The sequence below is a fragment of the Marmota marmota genome, unplaced genomic scaffold (genome assembly GCF_001458135.2).
Source record: "Marmota marmota marmota unplaced genomic scaffold, marMar, whole genome shotgun sequence".
Lineage (NCBI taxonomy): Eukaryota > Metazoa > Chordata > Mammalia > Rodentia > Sciuridae > Marmota > Marmota marmota.
Window position 1 is genome coordinate 31,789,660 of NW_026000016.1, and position 22,885 is coordinate 31,812,544.

Below are 22,885 nucleotides of genomic sequence, written 5' to 3' on the forward strand. Positions count from 1 at the left end.
TGTTTTGCTGTTGGAATCCTTGTGCATTCTTCTAGTAGTAACCCAATTTGCTATAAAGGAACGGCTCCCTTCACCTTTAGCTCAGGACTGTTGGAAGGCCCCACTAGCACGTCATGGTGTCTCCTAGCTAAGTTGGTGGGCACAGGAGCCACACTCAACCCTTCAGACTCATCTTGGGCTGATATTGAGCAGAGCTACTCAGAATTTTGAAAGGTGGGAGTGAGAAATCCTGGTAAAGTATCTCTCACCACAATTTAGAAGTTTTCCTTTTTGCTGTTACTTTCTAGCATGATTCTTCAAGTGTTCTTTGAATTCTGTATGCTCCCAGTACATACTCTTCTGCTTAAGTGAGAATCAGTTGCTCCCAGTACATACTCTTCTGCTTAAGTGAGAATCTGTTCCTCTTACAGTCAAAGAAAGCTTGCTGATTGGTGCAAGCACTACATGCCAGGTGCAATACCAAGAAAAATATTCTAAAACAGGAAACTGCATCTCAAAAGGTTTATCAAAGGGCTGGGGATGTAGCTCAGTGGTAGAGTGCTTGCCTAGTATATGCAAGGGGAAAAAATGCATATCATAACAAGAAATAATAAAATCACCAAGTCATCAGGCATATGGTGAGCAAATGGATGAGGACGATTAGAGATAACATTTGTAAACTTGAAAAAAAACGTATGTTTAGGTCAGTAATATGTGAGACAAATTTCCCAATAATATTAATAAGAATCAAAAATATAAATAGATTCTTTAATAGTTTGAACAAATACACAAATATAAGTCCATAATTTTTTGTTTGCTATTCCAAATCTAAAAATCTCTTAAAAGCAAATTTTTGGTTTCTTTGGTTAGGCACAACTCATTTGGCAGAAAAGCCCAATGTAAATAGACTTGAGACTATTTAAAGTATTTATTTATTCCACTGGTATATGAATATTCATGTTTTACTGCAAAAATATCATATTTTATTATAAGGTGGCTAACTACATCAGGCTGGAAATATTACAAAATATGCAGCAGATACATCTTATTATATTACCTTTCTGAAATCTAATACACACACGCGCGCGCACACACACACACACACACACACACACACCACATCAGGCTCCAAGGGATTAGGATAAGGATTATGTCTTATGTTATGAAGGAACAAAATTCCTATTGATGCCACAGTTGGAGACAGAATACTGTTAGAAACAGTCAGGACCTATGTGGCCATCCCTCTGTTCTGTTCTTGTTATCTTTACTGAAAAGTGTCAAGTTATCAAAGATTCCTCAGTTCTCAATTATCTGTTCTCCCTCATGAATAAAAATGTACCTTGGTGAGAAAGGAAGGAATTGACATGAAATCTTTGGCCCAAAACTTACATGACCCAACGGAATGCAAACCAGTAATGACAGCATCCTGGGCATGGCATCATGTCACTGGAATATCTACTGGTCACATTTTTTGTAGCCGTCTCATCTCACTTTTCTACGGAGTGGTAAACTCCAAACGTGTCTTCTCTGTAGTAAATTTCTCATCAGGAGTTAAGGATAATCAAGGGATCCACATTTCAGAGGGCTGGCAAGTTAAGAATCTCAGGCTGTGCTGTGTCTTTTGTAACTGTTATTATCAGCTCTGCATCACAGATCGCCTCCATACTCATCTCACCCAAATGAAAGCATTTAATTTGGTTTTTCAGAACAAACTGATCTCAAATTTGCATTTATTAACTAATCCTCTGTTGTTACAACATAAGGATAGAGAGCAGGGAGGGAAATGGAGTCTATTAGACCCAGTTCTCATGGAAAATGATATTTTGAAAAGCAAAGATTAAATGCTGAAATAAATGAACTAGATTATTAGATTTATTTAGCCTGTGTGAACGATGAGCTTTTATGGACCCTGAGTAATTCCATGAAAGTCATTGAGGAAGCTATGTACTAAAGGAATTTATTTTCCCTTAACAAAAGAGCATTTTGTCTTTGAGATGAATTTGCATTGCTTTTAAAGCCACTTGAGTGTCCCTTCATCTGTAAGTTGCATTTGAGGAAATACCTTCATTGCCCTACACACGATCTGTTTACCTAACACCTGACAATCATTTGAATCTTCTGCAGATGATTGTGTTGTTAAGTTAATTTATATCTTTGTTGGGAGTTAAAACAAAAGAGCTGAGAAACTCCCAGAGGTGTGGGACTATCTGTCAGAGGAGTGGCCATGCTGTGTCACTGAGAGGGTAGCCATCCACATGGTATGCCCTGAGTGTCAGAAGTGGCACTTTCCCACACTGCCTTGTATCCTTGTATTCACTTCTGGTTTTGAGTTCAGTTGTTGAAGGCAGCTGCTAAGATTTAGTTACGAGGGAGAACAAGGCAGCATTCTCTAGTCTAAATTAATTCATCAGATGAGTTGTTCTGTGGCAGAAACAGATATAGTGTAGGTAAGTTCTCACAGACAAGAGGATCTGGAAATATCTGGAGAAATGGATGGTCACAGAGAGAGGGGGAACCACTCACTATAGAAGACCATGGAGGTCAAGGGTTAACATGTCACTCATCACATAACAATTCTCATAACCAGCTAGGCAGTTAGTTCATTTGAAAAAGTCATGTGATATCACACTATCTTTTTCAGTAGCACCTCAATATTTAATGTCCTAAGGTAGGTTCCTTACAGAGAAGGATTACCCAAAGAGCTTGTTCAAAGTGCAGATTCCTGAGAAGAGGAGAAGATGGAGGAACTTCACCTTAGGTGGTCTACAGCCTTTTTAAAAAAAAAAAAAAAAAGTATTTCCCCAGAGTAGCAGTAACCTCTTTAAGCTTGATTTTTCAGGTTCCAGGCCCTGATTGCACTTTCGAATCCCATGGGGGAACTGTGACTACACTCCTGAAGGAGTCCAGGCCCCACTCCTCTGGAGTTCTTATTTCTTGAATGAGTTCAGGCATCCCAGAAATTCAAAAGGTCCCCAAGTGATCCTAATGTGCAGCCAGGGTTGAGACTCCTTGTTGCAAACTGTTGTAATGTAGATTGCTTAGAAAAGAGAAGCCAGCTCCTCATACATGCCTGATTCACTTTGATGTTATTGAATAATTGATCACTATTTTATTTACCTTGGTCTATCTATAGTTACACTTAATTTTTTTGAGACAGGGTTTTGCTATGTTGCTCAGACTGCATTCTAACTCCTCTTTCAGCCTCAGCTTCCCAAGTAGCTGGGATTATAGGAGTACTAAAAGCCAATGTGAGTGCCTTTATTTTAAGTGCTGGGATTGAATACAGGGCTTTGAACACATTAGGCAAGTGCTGCTCTACCACTGAGCTACACCCTGAACCCCTTATAGCTTTCTTAAAGAAGAATCTTGTTGTTTTGTATGAAGCTACAGAAGAGGACAGAATATATTTTCTGGGAAGCTGATGTCTCAATCAAATAATTTCTTTCTTTCCCTCTTGGGTTTTCTTTGGTTGTCCTCACCATTGTTCTATTTTTTTTTTTTTTATAAGCATTGACATCATTTAAAACAGAGCACTTTTCTAGTTTGGGTCGTTTCAACTCAATTTCTAGAATTCCTAGATTCAGAAGGACTAAACTCTGAAGGATAAGCTTTCATAAAACCTGTAAAGTCTGAAATGGGATTCAAAAAATTTAGAAGTGTCTATATTTCATGAGGACATGTGGGTGACTTTGTAGAGCAATGTAGTGCAACATCCCATTCGAAGGAAAACATTCTTATTTCAAATACAATTTACGAAAATCTAATTCTTAAACAACTCTGTTTTTACACATAAGTGAGATGCTTCTATCCTAAATGAATTCCTTCCAGTGCAAAGACTTTTCCTTAAATGAAGATCACAGGTTTATTCAGCAGTGCTACAGAATATTTACAAATCAAATATGATTTTACCCACAGGCTGCTCAACTATGTCTTCAGTTCTTTCAAAATTGTGCTGTACAACTATATTCAATATACAGCTTTTTTTGTGGTTTGGATCTTAGGTGTTCCTCAAAGCTCATGTGATAAAAAGACTGGTCCCTAGGGAGAAACCTTGTAGAGGTGGGGCCTAGTTGAAGGAAAGAGGTTGGTGGGTGCTTGCCTGCAAAGGGTATGTTGGGGCCCTCTCCCTACTTGTCTCTCTCTTCCAGGTTTCCATGAGGTGAGCCTGTTTTTTCTACCCATTTGCCCACTGCTGTGATGATGTGTCTCACTACAGTCCAAAAGCCCTGGAGCCAGTCAACCATGGCTTTTGGAAACCTCAGAAACTCTGAGCCCAAAGAGTTCTTTCCTCCTTACAAATTGATTTATGTCAAATACTCTGCCACAGCTACAGAAAATTGACTTAACACAGAAAATTTGTATCAATAAGTGGGGTCATTTCTATAACTATGTATTAACTATACTTGACCACGTTGTTCAAAAGCCTTGAACTGTTGACAGAAGGAGTTTGAAAAGATTTGAAGAAACAGATTATAAAATGCTTAGAATTGTCCAGTAGAGCACACTGGACAATTCTGATGTTATCTCAGAAAATCAAAATGTTATAGGAATGTGGAAAGTAAAGACTGTGCTCATGAGGTCCCAGATGCGAATGAGGAGTAGTGGGAATTGGACTAGAGGCCATTCATATTACATTCTGGCAAAGAACTTGTCTATACTTTTTTCACACCCTGAGACTTTTAAGTGAGGTTGAACTTAAAGGTGAAAAACTAATTAACCTGGTGGAAGAAATTTGAAGGCAGCACAGCATTCAGGAGGTAGCAGATATTGCTGGCAGATTTTAGCCAGGTTTACTGTGAAAATTGGGATCAAGAAACAGACAGAAAGATTTGAAAAACTTGCCAGTAAGGGATACTTTAAAAGTTGTGGACAACCATGGTATGGCTACGAAAGAAAGGAAGGAAGGAAGGAAGGAAGGAAGGAAGGAAGGAAGGAAGGAAGGAAGGAAGGAAAGAAATAAAGAACAGAACCATTAAAAAGAAGTCAAGTACTTTGCATTGGTACAATAAGAAAGATGCCTTGAGAGCAGCTCAGGAATTAGCAAGAACCCATCCATGAAAGGCTCAAGTGTTAACTCATTTCAAAGACATTGCTTTGAGAAGAAAGCCCAAAGTGGCCCACTAAGAGTATCCTGCCTGCTCAGGGCCACTTAAGGAATTATTTCCCTGGGACCCCTTTTCCCTGTGTTCAGCCATCCAAGCACTCAGAGGCAGCTGCAGCAGTGTTTCAAGTGGATTTGAGTTCCTTCTGGCAGCAGACCTTGGTGTCATGTAATGCTGGTTTTGCAAACAGGAAGAATGCAATGCTTTGCTCATTTCAGGTATTTTGTCACAACTATGCAAAGCTGACTGTCACAACCTCCAAATTCTGTGAGGGAAAGTTCTTAATTGTTCAGCAAGCAAATTAGGACAGTTGTCTCCCCACAGGCTTCAAGAGAGACTTGGATGTGAATCTTACTCCATGCTTCAATTTCTTGTGATATTTTTGGTTTTGTTTTTTCAGTGCTGGGGATTGAACCCAGGGCCTCACATATGCTAGTCAAGTGCTCTCCCACTGAGCAGCACCCCAGCTTGGCAAGTTTCAGTTTTTACCTTCAGGGAGTGAGCTGAGGCTAATGAGTAGCTCTTAGTAATTGTGCATTCATATTCATACTCTCGCTTAAGGCAATGACTCACCACGGAGTTGCTAGGGCCTGCCAGGGCTCCCCCTTTCACTGAATCATGCTGTCAGTGACTTAATTAGTTTTCCTGAAACTTCCTCACTTTGACAGATTTTTGCGATAAGCACCCCCACACACTCAGGGACTCAGAAGTCTTCTGCTGCTTCATGACTGGGTGATTAAGAAGCCACAGGTCAGTCTTAGAGGCAACCCTATGACTCACTCATCTGATCTTGGGCCCAGTGATGCAGGAGCCTGCACAGGACAGCAGTCTGCTGTCGTCTAACAAATCAGCAATGTCCATAAACAAAAGGTTGAAAGAAAGGGTTGTGAAGGAGACAGAAGGGGATCCTGACTGTCCCTGCCAAAGGCAGCTGACTGAAGACCACAGGAGGATCCCATGGAGGGATCCCATGGAGGGATTAGAGATTAAAAATCTCTAATCACTAGTTTATACACAGAAACTATTCAACTAGTACAACAATAATCATTATTATTATTACCTTCCCTCCTTGGAGTAGACAGAGGACTTCTTTCTCCCAATATTCATAAATTCACCAAGTGCAGAACTCTGACTTGCCCTATTGCACATGTGGTTTTCTGTGACCCAAGAGAATAAAGTCCTACAGTTGGGCAGGCTGCTCCTAACTCCCCTTTCTGCATTCAGGGCTATATGGGGTGTAGGAGAAATGCTCTTAGCAGAAAAATGAGAACTAGCTCAGTACCGGGAACACACCAATGCTATTGACAAATCCTCTACACCTGTGAATTATATGCACTCTATGCTCTTTCACTTTGGATACTGAAAGCTTCTCTGTTCTCCAAATGAAAAGACCAAGTTAGGAACACACACCTGGGACAACATATTAGATATTTAATATTTCACAGCCTCGTTTTTCTCATCAAATAATGGGTGGGTTGTGAGAACTAAGATATCTTGTGTGTTTAGCAGGATACTTGCTGCATAGTAGGTCCAAGTCCCTTCCCTCTTTTCCAGCCCCCAACCAGCTAAAAGAAGGAAATACATTCTTCAAGATGGAAAAGAGCGGAGTTTAAAGAATTCTTTTGTCTGTACAAATGAATCATTAATAAAATATTAGAATGTAAAAATTTCTAATCAAGAGCACAATTGGCTCTGAAGCTGTGACACTCCTTCAGTAGGCAGATCAACCTTCCTTGTCCTTGCCATCTCTCTTCTCAGAAAAATAATAATAATAATAATAATTTGCCCACATAGCCATGACTAAAATTTCTCCCAAAGCCCATATGTAGTCTGACCAGCTACACACTTCATAGTGCTGTTTTCTATAGCCGCTACCCTTACCCTGTCCCTTCCCTAAGCATTTTCTGTATCCCATTTAGAGACAACTTATTGAGCTTGTTTTCTGTTTGGTTTTGGACTTGCATTTAATTAGGTTCTGACCAGCATAGAGGCTTTTGTTTGGTTAGTTTCTCCCACAAGAACTGAGCTCCGTCCACCCCCACTTCCCACAGATCAAGGTTTTAAATGATTTATTGATATTGTGTGACTCAGGCGGTGCATTTGTTCTAAAACTTTGGTGTCCGAGCTTACAGCTTAGACTGAAGGCCACTAGGATGGGGGTGGCTCACTTTTTTCCCTCAGGCATTCTGTTGCCTGTGGGACATCTCTGGCCTCGCGTGTGAGCACATTCAAAAGCATGCTGCAGGTCTCCCTAGTTTCTTAGGACTCTATTCTGAAGCTGCTATTGTTGGCAGACTTTGGTGTGCTTTGAGAGAAGTTTTTCAGCTAAAGATGGGTGGGTTCTCACCCTTTTGCAAATGTAATTTGATCCTCTTTTCTCTGTGTTGGATGTTGGCTGGAACAAAAAAAAAATGTGAAACCCTCTGGAATTTTCTAATGAAGATAATGTGTAATTCCAACTTGTTTTCCTATGAGGCTCTTCGCAAAGAGTTCTGGTTCCATGATGAGACCATGAAAGCAAAGGCTCTCCAAAGTCACTTAAAGCTTAGGTCCTGCAAAGATATCCAGGAAGACATGAGACATGGTTTACTTATTTTCTTTTATCCTATAGGAGAGTATTTAATAACTTTTCACTAGTAAGTACCTACCATGTTCAGAGTGTGTAGTTAGTAAGAGTGAAGCAAGAAACAAAACCCTTAGGGACCTAAAGTTTAGTTTGATAAGACAAAGAAACTTGTCCATGAATAATGTTTCCATAGAGATATAGCTCTAAATATAGAAGTTTAAAAGATCTAAGTGATGGCAAAACAGACCTAGGGTAGCACAGGCCTTTTCCTCTTCAGAGACAGCACTGTTTCCACACCAAATTCTCATAACAACTCTTATTTAACTACCTGGCCAGGCTGATGGGTACAGCAGAGGGGGTATGAAAGAGCTACCTAACCAAAATCATTCCACAGACAAATGAGGAGGCACTATTTCTCTATATCTTGAGTCTCACCCAGAAAAACAGAGATAGGAGGAAGAGGAGAAGGAAGAGAAAGAGAAGAAGGAGGAGGAGGAGGAGGAGGAAGAGGAGGAGGAAGAGGAGGAGGAGGAGGAGGAGGAGGATCACGATGACCATGAACATTCTTCCAAATTTCCATTCTTATGATCAAATGCATCTCTCAAGCACTCTTATTGGTACCAGTGTAAAAGTTCAAAATGTTCTCCTCTATATCCATCAGGATCTTAACAAGGAACAGATGGCACACTCCAAAGGGTATTTGAAGAGAATTTTATGAGGAGACCAATTATGGAGGTGTGGGCAGAATTCAGAAACTCAATAAGGGATGTTGAACTATCCAGGGACTAACTGTCACCTTCCAGGTCTGAAGGGACAGGGGAGAAGCTTTGAGAAGGAAGGCAACCTTGTCAAACTGTGGTGCCAAAGAGAGGGGAGCAGGAGACATATAGACTCTGAACTCTCTCCTCCCTTGGAACAAATCCAGCTGGAAAGAGGCCAGAGGAGAAATGATCCAGGTGAGGGGGGTCTGTGGAAGTCAGCCTCCTGGGATACAGAGAATGTCAGAGAGTCCAGAGAAGGTCAGGAAATAGATCTGGAGAAAAGCCAGCACATTCCCCAGACCTCAGCCTGGCACTTCTCACCCCACACACCACATTGCCTTCTCGGGTAGAATCCTTCCAGGGTTAGATGATCACTTGACAGGCTTTGGCTTGCCAGTCTCTCGATATTGATAAACCGCTAAGTAAATCTGAAGACTTAAGGTGGATTGCACTTAAGTACTTGAACCAATGATATATTTCCATCAAATTCTAAATAAATGCCTTGATCTAAATGAGGCAATCAAATCTATAGGTGGAAACAACACTAACATATTTAAGTAAATCAGATGCCTCTGATTGAGATCTTTAAGAGATAGTTGAGACTTCCCGTTAATTGATTTATCTATCCGTTGATGGATCTGATCATTACTAAGATGCCTATAAGCATCTAAGAAACTGGACAATTCTCTCCTTGATGCTATAGGCATATTCGTAATGGAAACCAGAAATAAAATTCTTTTCAATGAAGGACCCGTTGAATTGCTCCAATGTTTTCATTTGTTATTGGTGCATTAGTTACACAAATCGGTAGGTTTCATGGTGGCATATTTACACATACTCAAAAACACAGTTTAATCAATTTCACTCTCCAACACCCACACCCTTCTTTCTTTCCTCCCCTAATCACCTCCCTTTACCCTAATAGTCTCCTTTCTACTTTCACGGTGTCTCCTTTTCCTGTTTTATTTTTTTTCCTTTCTACCGCCCACACATGAGGGAAAACATACCTCAGTTTACTAAGTCTGAATTACTTTGCTCAAAGTTTTGAGCTTCAGTTCTACCCATTTTCATGCAAATGACATAACTTCATTCTTCTTTATGACTGAATATATACATTAATATATGTTTATATATATTTCATTTACTTTATCCATTCACCTCTTGATGGACACCTAGGCTGATTTCATGACTTGGCTATTGTGAATTGTGCTGCAGTCAACATAAGTATGCATGTATCTCCAAAGCATGTTGACTTTAATTCTTGTGGCTAAATACCAAGGAACTATGCAGCTGGATTCTATGACAGTTCTATTTTGAACTTTTTGAGGAACCTCCACACTTAGTGCCATAATGGCTGTACTAATTTACATTCCCTCCAACCGTGTGTAAGGGTTTCTTTTTCCCATTGTCTTCAACAGCATTTATTGCTATTACTATTCTTGATGATTGCCATTTTAACTGGAGTGAGATGGAATCTCAGTGTCATTTTGATTTGTGTTTCCCCAAAGGCTAGAGATACTGAACATTTTTCATATAGTTGACCATTTGTACTTACTTCTCTTGAGAAGGTTCTGTTCAGTTCATTTGCCTATGTCTTGATTACATTATTTGCCTTTTTAAGGTTGAGTTTTGGGCATTCCTTATATATTTTGGGTATTAATCTTCTGTTGTTAAGAATAGCTAAGATTTTCCTCCTTTATGTTGGATGTCTCTTCACTCTTGTTTTCTTTGATGTTGTGCCGCAGTCTGGCTGGGCACACAATCACGAGCCACCACACAGCTTGTAGATTCAAACAGCAACTCTTTATTCCCGAACTCACACCAGCCGTCTACAATCACGTTCTGGGGAAATCCACGTTCTCTGCCCAAATCCACTCCCACTGGGCTTCTCTCTCCCAAAATATACTGTCTGAATCCCGTGAGAACTCAAGGGGAACTCAGGCAGCAGGATACGCCCTATTCCCAGCAGGAATAATCTTAAACCTGGAACGCCCTAAACCCGATTATCCTAAACCGGGAACACCCTAATCCGCCCTGGTCCTTGAGCAAGGTCACCTACATTCAATGTCACTGCAACATGGGGTACGCTGGCAAGGAAACTGTCATACCTACTTGGCTAATGGCTCCCAGCATCTCCCCTCTTCTGATTAGCTTTACCTGGGTGAAATCTCCATTGCAATGTTTAAAAACTCCACAGTCAAAAAATAAAAATGATCAGAAAAACATTAACCTAGGTTTGTATGAGCTCAAAAAATAAAAATAGAACCTTATGATGTGGAAAAATGCAATAATAAAATAGCTATTGAAAAAAGCATCCTGGTTAATCACTGTCGCAGATGTAAGAATGGCCAAGCTGGAGTTCTGGATATCAGCTGTTATGGATTTGAGTCAAATCATCTTCTTTTCGATCTGTAGAAATTGTTTTAGTTAATCTCTCTGGAATCCAAATGGGCTGCTGTTCTCCCTGTGGAAAAACACAAACAGACCCCCGACTCCAGACAATCACTGGGTCAGGACCTTTCCATTGTCCTGTTAGAATATCTTTCCAAAGTACCTTAGGCTTATGTACATTTTTTGGATACATATGTCTTTCCGCAGCACTAAGTCCTTATGAATCCAAATTTAAAAAGTTTAGTGTAAAAAGGGTTATTTTAAGTTTATCTTTGGGGGACAGAAGCCCAGTGGGAGTGGATTTGGGCAGAGAACGTGGATTTCCCCAGAACGTGATTGTAGACGGCTGGTGTGAGTTCGGGAATAAAGAGTTGCTGTTTGAATCTACAAGCTGTGTGGTGGCTCGTGATTGTGTGCCCAGCCAGACTGCGGCATTTGTGCCCAGCCAGACTGCGGCAATGTTGAGAAGCTTTTTAAATTTGATGACATCCCATTTATTGATTCTTTTTCTTATTTCCTGAACTCTAAGAGTCCTCTTCAGGAACTCTTTGCTTATGCTCATATGTCAAAACGTTTTTCATACTTTTTGTTCTAACATTTGCAAATTTTCTGGGGTTATACTTGGTCTCTGATACATTTTGAGTTAATTTTTGTGCAGTTAGAAATAGGGATATAGTTTCATTTTTTTTTTCATATAGATATCCAGTTTTCCCACCAATTTTTGCTTGGGGACTTTCTGAGAAATTTTCAGTAATAAGGCAAAATAGAGAATGCTATCCAATGAATAAATTTTAGTATAGGAGAAATATTTCTGGAAAATCCAGGCTTTTATTTATTCTAGCCCTTAAAGCTCTGGAGTGAAGAATTTGGAAGAAAGATAAAGAGAGACATGTGGGCTGAACACAGAATGTTATAAGGTTTGCAAATCTCTCATTGATCCATAACAACTAATTGGGACCCAGAAGTGAGTTACTAAGTTGTTACTAGTCCCATTGTCTCTTCCCAACTGTAACTCAGTCTTCCATGTTTTTTTTTCACACAAATAATATAATAATAACCACTATTATTTATGTCGTGTTTGTTGTATGCTAAAAAAAATATGCTAAGAACTTTATGTGAATTAACTACTCTCAAAACAACCATTTGAGGTAAGTGTGGTTAATATCATTTTCCAGGTGAGAGAGCTAAGGAAGTGAGAAAATAGGTAACGTGTCCAGGGATGTAGAGCAGAGAATGAGAAGGATAAAATTTGAACCTTAAGATTCAGGTTTCAAACCCTGTGTTTTTAAATTCTATGTCACAGTTGCTTTCAAATTGCTTTCTTATATGTCTCTGGAGCTTTCAAAATCTTGGCTAACTATTTATAAACGTAATTATTCTCTACCCCATTCCTCGTGAATTTATAGAAACATTATTGTATCTAACTCTTAGAATGGTCCTATGAGGCAGGTGTAGTTATTATTATTTTTAATCATCAGGTATCTAAATCACTTAGCAAATTACCCAGTGAAAAGGGGGGCACAGTCAGAACTCAGGCCCGACAGTCAGTGAAGGTTCTGCTAAATGATAGCTTCTTTACCAGCTTCAGAAGCCGACTTCCCAACATTTTAGGGGTACATTTACTTGCTGGCTCTGGATACTCCTCGAGTGATTTAAAATTCACTAAGCTTTAGTTTCCTTAGCTTTAAAATTAGGGTGAAAAGACTTATTGCTGTGAACCTTAATTGAAAGGCTAGGACATGGTTTCATATTAAATTCAAATTTAATACATAAATGCATAGAAAGTGTTCAGTACTCACTGTTCCTATCAAATACAAATCAAATAGTGATTGACCCACTGGGAATGTTCCCTTAGCTTCACGTAAAACACAAACTCCTCTCTGGTTCCATGAGGACTTTCATGGTTTCATATCTTTCTGCTTCTATCCTTCTCTTGCTGCCCTCTGATTCTTTCTCACTAAGGCCAGCCATACCAGCCCTGGGCTGAGAATCCACATTCTTTGCACATGCTCTTCCTTTTTCACAGAATGTTTTTTCTCTCCATCTTCACATGGTGGCCTCCTGTTGGGTGCACCCCAGCTTGATCACCACCTCCTGAGAGAACCTCCTAGACAAGCCAAGCATCTCTACTCTACTACCATGCATACGTCACCCCACAGTAAATCTTCTCCTTTCTAGTAGGTACCATTACCTGCTTCTTCATGACTGCCTCTGGCCACCCATGTGTTCATTCCAGCCTTGATCACTGCCCAGTTCATAGACCAGTGTCTGGCACCTAGAAATGGCTCACCCTGTTGAATTCCTGGAGGATAAGTAGTCTTACCTAGTTAACTGTACTCTCATTCCCGGAGATGTTAATCCTACTTGGTGATTGTTCTCTTAGCTTACTCTCACAACTTTTTGTGGAGAAAGTATAAGCTACATCAGTTAGGGTCTAATTATCATTTTAGGAAGCATAAAGGAATTTTGATACATCTCGACATGTTTTGAACAGTGTGGGAAGAATGTGAGTAGCACTTGCCTCTGTATAATACGCAATATTGTTTAAAGCAAGACAAATGGCAGGAATGGATGCCACTGGGTTCATGGAGGTTTCCACCATCTCACTTTGGGGCTGTCCTCCACAGAAGCAGTCCCTACAGAGTTCAGCAACGGGCCCAGGCAGCAATCCACACATTGGAAGCCATGCCAGGCCTTCCTCAGTGGCTTCACAGAGAAAGTGGTAGAAAGTTTGGGCCTTTATATCCCATGGTTATAGGGGAAGGCTGGCCCTACTACTTTCCAAGTTGGATAAACTTCTCTGCACCTCAGTTTCATCATTTGTAAAGTGAGGGTAACCCCATAGAGTTGTTAGGAGGATGAAATAGATTCAAACACACAATATACAAACAAAAGCATAAACCAATTAACTTCCCCTAGGAGAGGTGAATGGGACGGAGTTCCTGTTTTCTTTCAGGGAAAGCATAAGTAAGCAATAAAGAGTAACATGTAATACATTTCACATTTTCATTATTATTAAAAATGAATCAAGGTCAATTTCAGTATTTCCCACTCATATTTTCCTTCCTCACATTTTAGAAAAGAGCCATATTCGTATTTATGGAACAACTCCAATGAGCATGGCAGTATGCTAAGCAGTCACGAAAGAAGACACCCATTCCCAGCAGGGGAAGTACCATGTAATTTCTTTAGTTGTTTCACGTCTCTGAATTTCAAAAGTGCCAGTAGGAAGCAAGACAATGTCCTGCTGTACCCTTCCTCCCCTGGGTCCCAGAATTCAATTAAAATCATGTTCCATCTTGCCTGATCCAAAGTGTTTTAGATGAAAGGAGCCTGGATCCAAAGTGTTTTACAGAGACTCTATCTGTAAAAGTGTGACTGTAACATATCCGGTAAAGTACCATGCAAACAGAGATGCCGGAAAAAAAAGTCCATTTGATGATAAAAGGAAATCAGACAGGTGGATAGTGGAATAGACAGCTACATAGATCTTTTCAGCAAGTTATTCCTTTATGGCTGTAGCCTGCAGGGCTACTCATGAAATAAAATAATCTTGTAATCATGTAATTTCAGATTTATTGCCTTTTCTTTTCAGTGACGAGTCTCCCAAACCACAATTCTGGCAAAGCCCAACTTGGCATATTGCTATTCAAACATATTCAAAACCCACGACAAACTACCCTTTAAAAAGGCATTAGCATGAATGCCATGGGAAAATATACCCCAAGGTTGTAGATGAATTGATATGATTTCCTTGATTGTATCTTTTTATTTATGAGGCATAATTTATGAGCACTGGAGAGCAAACTGCAATGAGTGATGACTAACTACAGCCAAAGTCATAAATCAAGAGCAGTGAAAGAAGCAGTGATTTTGATCGAATCTATTGAATTAGCTCTTGGCCTTAGCCAATACAGGTATTGGAAAGACCTTTTTAATATCTATTTGTCTCCCTCATGGGAATGTGATAACAATCTCATTACATGTCCCTAGGAAACAAATAATTTAATTGTTTGCCTGTTAACATGCAACCTGTTTACTCTACTTATTAATTACTGGCATGGCTGTTCATGCTGGATTTTTATTTCTGATGTGAATTCTTAAGAAAATATATTCACAGTCTCCAGCTTTTGTAAACAGGGAGATTGTGTCTCTAGTTCTGCTTCATATGAAGTTGTCCTGATTGTGTCTTTAGTTCTACTTGATATGAAATTGTCCTCAGAATTGTTAAAATCTTTATTTTAATCAAAATGTGTCCTTATTGCACAAGGAAGCATGTTAAAGGACATCACAGAAGTTGCAGAGCGCTAAACAATTCCTCCATTTCTTAATCCTCTGAAAGTTAGCTATTATAGCTCTTATAATTAGCAGCCTAGAAAGTGCAAACTTTCAAATTGCAAGGATAGCCACCATCAATACATCAGGAGTCAACAGAGTAAAGGGTTGTTGGTTTTGGTTGTTGTTTTGTGGTTTTTGTTGTGGTGCTGGTTTGTTTTTGGTATAGAAAAATATCACAATCACCAACATATGTTCCCTTGGTTTTAACATGTAGCATTTTCAAAAGAATCATAAAATATTTTTTCAAATAAGGGATTTTTCTTAAGATCAAGAAAAAAACACATCAGGAACCCCCTTTGAATTGACATGACCAATTTCACATTTTACCAAGACAATACTTGCAAAATATCCAAACTAAGGAAGTTAATTCAGAAAGATATAGGCCATTGAGGCAAATATTAAAGTGAAAACCTTTTTACTGTCATGTGCTGAAGAAGGACTAACTTGTTGATGGAGGCACTCTTTGGCTATATCTCTCCTCCTATCCCAAGCAGAGTAGTGGCTCTTCTCTTTCCCACTTATAAAAACAAAAACATAAAAATTACTTCTGCTTACGAATTCTTGCTTTCCTCCTGGAATAAAATTGAAAGAAAAAATGTTGGGCTGAGAGGAATTGGGAGCATTTAAAATAATAGTCATCTGGGTAGCAAGGAATAACCCCACAAGTTCCAGAAATATCAGGGTTTCAAGAAGTGAAAACAAGGAGATAAGGGGTAGTTCTGCCAAGTTAGTGAACTCTGGTTCTGTTTGGAACTGTGACATCCATGGTAGTAAGCTTTATGATGATTACTACTTTAGTAACATACTAAAAGAGATGCATTCATACAGTTTTTAAAATGACTGAAGATAGTGCCAAAGTCAACAAAAAAGTACTTTTTTCAATACATAACATGGGTAGAAACTGAAAACTTCTGTGCCTGGTTCTCCAGAGAACAGCTCATTGTGTTTCTCAGACAATGTTGGGCACAAGAATTACGTGGTAGGCCAGTCACAGTGGAGCAAGCCTGCAATCCCAGCAGTTCAGGAGAATGAGGCAGGAGGATCACAAGTTCAAAGCCAGCCTCAGCAAAAGCGAAGGGCTAAGCAACTCAGTGAGACCCTTTCTCTAAATAAAAAATTCAAAATAGGGCTGGAGATGTGGCTCAGTGGTCAAATCCCCTGAATTCAATCCCCGGTACCAAAAAAAAAAAAAAAAAAAAAAATTACGTTGAAGTAAATTAAGAGGGTAGGTTCCCAGGTCCTCTCTCCAGAGATTCTGATACAGGGATCCAAATGATCTTGGTGATACTAGCCAAGGAACATATTTTGACAAAGACTCTTCTCCAAGTAGATTCCTAAGATGCACTTTTTCAAGGGAAGATAAGTGAGTACATGTAGTGTAATTGTGGCAAATTAGTGGCAGATGATGACACTGCATGTAATTAAAATTATTTATGGCAAAATGCAATAATTAGTCCTTTGCAGGTTAAGTAAATAATAGTTTCAGTTTTTAATGAACAACAAGCATAATGGTGGTAGTATTCACTAGATTAGAAAATACATTGCAAACAGAAATATAAACTGACGTTAATCTACTGTGTTGCTGGTCAAATTATAGAATCTGTGAATAAATAATTGTAGTTATTTTATATTTATTAAAAGTAGCAAATCTGTATTTTCTATGACATCTTACATGATAAATCTTTTTAAATTTATAACAGTAACCTTAAAGGGAAAAAAAAAAAAAAAACCTCTAATTTGGTCAGTCTTAACTTGCTCTCTAACAGCTTTTTGCTGAGAAGTTCCTGGCTCTTGTGGTCATAGCTGTATGCAGTTACATGTACACATGTAAAATGGTCACCAAAACTGAATAATTGGTCTTTTGGTGGAAACCTTTATCATCTTCAATTTGTTGATTATGAAAGAATGTTCAGTGTGCATGCCTCAAGTGTAAAGATACTGTGAACTAATCAAAGATGAGAGTGCCTTACTTTTTGTCCTCTTGGCCCTAGAATCCATAAGCCTTACCACTTCTCCTTTCTCAGTTATGACCCTCCCTATGAGTAGTTCATGCATTATGTTTATGGACCCAAGGATTATTTGAGGGAATCTCAGGAAACAAACTGGATGGACTGATTGTCAGATAAAAGATATGTAGGTAGATACATGACAAATGGACAGATGGGTAGATAGATAGGAATAAGAGGTGTGACCCCTTTCCTCACCCATCAAAAGGGTCACAGCCCACACTCCTGTAGCAAAAGACAGGTTTGCAAGAGAAAAGCATAACAAATATATTTAATCAAAGTTTTATGTGATACAGGAGCCTTTGGGAATGAAGACTCAAAGATCAAAGAAAAACCGTTTATGCTGAGTTTCGGTGAAGAATGGACAGCCTTTTGGAAATGTAATAAGACAAAAGGGTATCATCTAGGGAATGGGGATGTGGCTCAGGCTCAGTGGTAGAGTGCTTGCTGGCACGCGTGAGGCCCTGGGGTCCATCCCTAATACTGGAATAAACAACAAGCAAATAAAAAATGTATCATCTAATGCTAATAGACTTCATAGAGAAACCCGGCAAGACCTGTCTTTCAGATTCTTCTTGACCACTTTGTGTAGCTTTCTTTTTTCCCAGGAATAGGAAAAGATCCACTGGAATAAGAATCTTCAAAGGAGAAAGAGCAAGAGAGTGACCTTTCTAGGTTTTACAGTTGGTGTGCGTGTGTGGGGGGTTATTGGTGGGGAGAGTTCTAGTGTCTATAACCCTCTTGGGAGAAAGAAATTCTGGCTTCTATATTTCAGTTCAGGGGAGAATCAGTGGTAGGAGAATGGAGGATGGGAGAAGGTCACAAAGATCTTGCTTTGAAGCCTTCCAATGTCCTTTAGTTCAAAGTACTCAGCTCACTAGGGCACCATAGATCAGTGGACGGTGGTTTGAGCCCCAACAGACAAAGAAGACAGGTAGAGATACATAAAGTAGCCCACTCTTGTCTGTTCATGAGACATTCCATTTCTGATTTTTATATTGGTTTGTTAAGACTAAAAGGTCAGGTCGTTGGGGATGTAGCCCAGTGGTAGAGCCCCTGTCTAGCATGCATGAGTGCTGGGTTCTATCTCCTGTAACACAAAAAAAAGCAAAACAAAACAAAAATAAAAGATCAGGATGTAGTACTCAAAATTTCCCATACAAGATCTCGGCCGCTTCTCTTTCTATCCCATAAAGATGTCTCCAAACCTTGGCACATTACTTCTCAGTGAAAATCATAGGCTTATTCTTTTAGGTTTTGTTTGTTTGTTTGTTTGTTTGTTTGTTTTTCTGAACTACATTTCAGCTTCTCTACCTTCTGTTTAGCTGGATAGACAAAATTCCATAGTAAATTCTGGTATTGTCAAAATTTTTACCATAACAGAGAAAACGACAAAGACAGAATAAAGCATTTCATTGACAGGTTCTCTTTTCCTCTTTTTTTGGTGTTTTTTATCACAGAGACACTGCCTTGATACAAGTTTTGTGAAATCCACAACCCTTCATTATCTCCGTCAGCCTTCTCTTCATTGTAACTGTTTTCATTTTCACAGTAGCTCATGTAAATAGGCTGATCCTGCTTTGCATAAGCATGTTGATTTATATGAATGCTATTTTGATCTCAAATTGATTGAATACTAAAAAGAAAGTCTAGGAAAAAGAGCAATGTGTTATGAAGGTCTCCTGTCAAAGACAAAAGACTAGATCCTACATGCACTCCCAGTTAGTAATAGGGAATTTTGTATTGCCTGTTTTTAGAGAAGAATATTCCTAAAGAAATACAGAAAAGAAAGAAAAAAAGAACCCTCTAATACTGAGGGCCAAGAGTTTTAAATATGATGGATTAAATTACATTTTTAAAATAGGACTCCATCTGATAAAAGCCTGTGTGATGCAGGTGGGCATGAGATTTACTATTATCTCCAACATCTGCATTCAAAAGGCTTAATAATATTTATGATTCTATATCTACATCAGAAATGGAAGAAAAGTAATTGTTCATACCCTGGATTAGAACTGTGCTGAGCCCTTTCTATGACTTAAACTTATTTCATCTCATTTTCTTTCAACACACCATGCCTACACTACAGCTGTCTCCTATTGGTGCTCAGTAATTAATTGGCAACTTGCTGGATTGTTCTTTCATTATACCTAGTTGGCCTTTTCTCCTCATTTTCTTCTCTATCTATTGTGACCCTGAATAAAATTTTACATGCCTTTAAGTCACCAAAGCTCTGATCTCAGCAAAAAAATTTGACGTCCACATTGGTACTTTATTTTGTATCCTTTTTCCAAATCGTGTCTCCATCCCACCTCCTGGAAAAATATTTATGGAGCAGATTGAGAAGCCAGGGACCCTTCCTCATCAGTCCCAAATATGATCTTTTCTTTACCCTCCCCTCTATTTTTAAGACTGTGGCTATTTCAGAGTGGACAAGAGCAGCTGCGGGTGTAGTCTGACCTCTAGTTTTCTGGAAGCCCAGCTCTTCCATTGCTAACAGCTTCCTGCTCCTTTCTTTCCTATGCCCATCAGAGTAAACCCCCCACCCCCCAGCACCCTGCACCTAAGACAATTTACCATGTCTATCCATCCTTGGAAGCTAAGAGACCTTACCTAATCCAGAATTGCAGGTATTCATCTATGGACAAGTCATTTAATTTTGTGATCCTGAGTGTTTTATTTATGCATATAGATGACATACAGAATCAAAAGCAGTTTATTGGAAAGAGCTCTGGCTTCTAGCTTCAGCTCTTACAACTTCTGTCACACTGAGCAAGATGGTGGGATTTTCTGAAACTCGGTTTTCCCACCTGCATAAGGGGGCTGTTCATACTTTCTCTACTCACCTTATAAGTTTGCCCTTGTGAGGACTAAGTAAACTAACAGATGTGAAAATACTTGTAAAATGTGGAGTTTATACAAATGTAAGTGATTATTATGCAAATGAGAGGTACCCAAGCTCTTAAAAGAGCAGGGTTGACTATGTAAGTAGGTTAGTTGTCTCTTTTAAAAATGGGGCTGCTGGCACTCCTATCAGCAAGGGGCTGGAGATTTGCATTTGACAGCAATTCAACCTCAGAAATTGGCTTGTACAAAGAAATCCTCCAAAAGAGGCATGGAAACACTGATAGGAGTTGGTCTAACTACTAAAAATCAGTCTGATGTTTCTTCTCTTGAAGATATTATTGATGTAAACCAAAACAAAGCTAAACTCTGACTTCAAAGTACTCGCCAACAGTGTTTTTTTTTTCCCTAAATATCTTACATTTTGAACATTCTGCATGCTTTTTTTAAGACCGCATACCTGGGATGTGTGCACTCTGAAATCAAACACATTTTATGGACTTGTCTCTAAATGCTCAGGGTAAATTTTTTATTAAAAAGAGAGGTGGGGGAGGGAACAAGCAGAAACATCCAATGAGGGGGGAAAAAAAGATTCCTGAAGTAAGACTTGCACATGAAAGCTTACTAAGGAATACTTCTACTCCTAAACACACAGACAGTCTTCTTGTATTGCCATTTAGATCTATCATTCTGATTGATCACTGTGTAGTTGGCTATTATTTGGCTTAATTTAACCCTATACACTCACACATCCATCTACTCTGTCTATTGTACCTGACATTCTACAAATTACTTACTCATGCAAATGACGACCTAAGGCAACCTTTTAGGATACTCGCGTTTAATTATACAAATGGTTCTTGATAAATAAGATTATACATCTTTCCATATGTTTATTTCCTCCTTGATGAAAGAAAATTTAATTTTCATGCAGATTTGTTGGGGACAGTGTTTTAAGAATTGCTGAGTTTTATGTAGTCTGCAGATTCGTCCAGTTTGCAGAAGCTGACAAACTCTCTCTGCTTCCCTCACAGAGAGGAGCTGCTTTTCATTAGGATAATACCCACCTACTGCATTCTGACATCCTTAGTGGCCCACTATATGTTCTCATAGTCCTTTGTGATGGAGAAGTTACAAAATCAAATTTTATCTGATTCTGTTGTCTTCAGTTGCTTTTTTTGATTTCCCCCCTCCCCCCAGCCTGAGGGTAACTTGCTCTTCTCTGGTCTTGTTGATTTCTCTTGTAGGTCTGGGCAGTGAATTCAGCAGGAAAAGCCCCCAGTAGCTGGACAAGGTGTAGAACTGGTCCTGCCCCCCCAGAAGGTCTCAGAGCCCCCACGTTCCATGCGGTCTCTTCTACCCAAGCAGTGGTCAACATCAGTGTCCCTGGGAAGCCCAACGGGAACGTCAGTCTCTACAGGCTATTCTCCAACACCAGTGGGGCCCACACCGTGGTGAGCAGCAGCGTTCTCTGGGATAAAACCCAGGACTGGTTTATGTTAAAAAGCATTGCTCCTGATGCCTTTGCTTTTTCTTATCCATTCTTCTTTCTTACCCTTCTGTTCCCCTCTGTCCTCCAGTGAACATAAGAGCACAAAGATCCTTTCGAGAAGAAAAAGTGAGCCTTTAGAAAACACATAGAAAATATAAAAACTGTCAGGGAGAGATACACCCACTGTGGTATTAAAGACTGCAAATATAAGAAACCTAAGACGTTGGAGATAAACAAATTAAATCAATTTACTTTAATTAGAAAAGCATAGGTCAAGCACTCAACGAAGGGAGAGCTCATATTAAGAGACCAATAAATGGTAATGGGTTGGGGGCATAAATATTAATGCAACAAAGACAAGATAGAGCAAAAATATCTTTGAGCTCCCCATTTTGACACACACCAATCTCTAATAGCACAACAAAAGTTTGGTCTTTGTTTTGGTGATTTCGAGAAAGTTCTAGTAAGTTCTAGGCCTTTGGAAGAGAGAGCAGACCCACTCAGCGCAGCTCTGGTGCCACTGTTTTGTTTTTTTTTTGTTGTTGTTGTTGTTGTTGTTGTTAACACTTTGGGCTGGGGCACATGGGAGGCAGGAGGGAATGTTTAAAGAAATTGTCTTTCACATTGTGTATTAGCCAAGCTGCTTGCTGGAAGGGATACTAAGAATCAACTAGGCCAATTGCTGCATTATTGAAACCAAGAGACCAAGGGCCAGTGGGGCATGTCTCTTATCTCTTTGGTATGGCCTGTGCCCTTCTCCTGTTTCTCATGAATAAGTGGAGAGTACCCTACTTTGTTCACACAAACTTCATATACAGATTGTGCATATCCTAGTATTACATTATAAATTATTTAGACCAATTGAGGGAACAATTTGGGCAAGCGTGGAGAAATCCTCTGAGGCCTGAGTGCCAGGTATTGAAACACAATTTCAAAAGAGAACTCACATACAATGAAGGTTCATATTGAATGTTAAAGTAATATTAGCATATTTTCTACAGGGCTTCGTATTCAATAAATATAGATGATGTAAATACAATCAACCCTTGATTATCCATGCTTATAAAATGATAATATTAATAAACTAAAACAATTTATATTTGGAGTGCATGGTATGCAGTTTTTGAAATAATATAGCTCATCTTAATTATGTTACTTATATCAATGTGAAAATTAATTTCTAATTTCGAAACTCTTCTTTCCCAAAGAGTACTTAATTAAACCACACTGAGGTCAAAAGTTTGCTCCAAATAAACTGAAAAGTTTATAATCTTATAAAGATGAAGTACAGAAGACTATGATATTTTGTAAAACTCATCAGTATCAGAAATAAATGAACGTTCAAGCTCAGAAATATCTGCACCTGATGCTAACATAGATCTAAGGATTTTTTTTTTTTTTTTTGG

The 22,885-nt window shown here is 39.1% G+C and overlaps 1 protein-coding gene across 1 annotated transcript in view; it reads left to right on the plus strand.

Moving 5' to 3' along the window:
- The window catches only part of Ush2a (usherin), a 740,698-nt gene that overhangs the window by 692,241 nt on the left and 25,572 nt on the right, over positions 1-22,885 (plus strand). Inside the window, exon 68 of the mRNA XM_015483330.2 lies at positions 21,235-21,441. Coding sequence (XP_015338816.1) covers positions 21,235-21,441 — 207 coding nt within the window. The remainder of the gene's footprint in view (positions 1-21,234; positions 21,442-22,885) is intronic.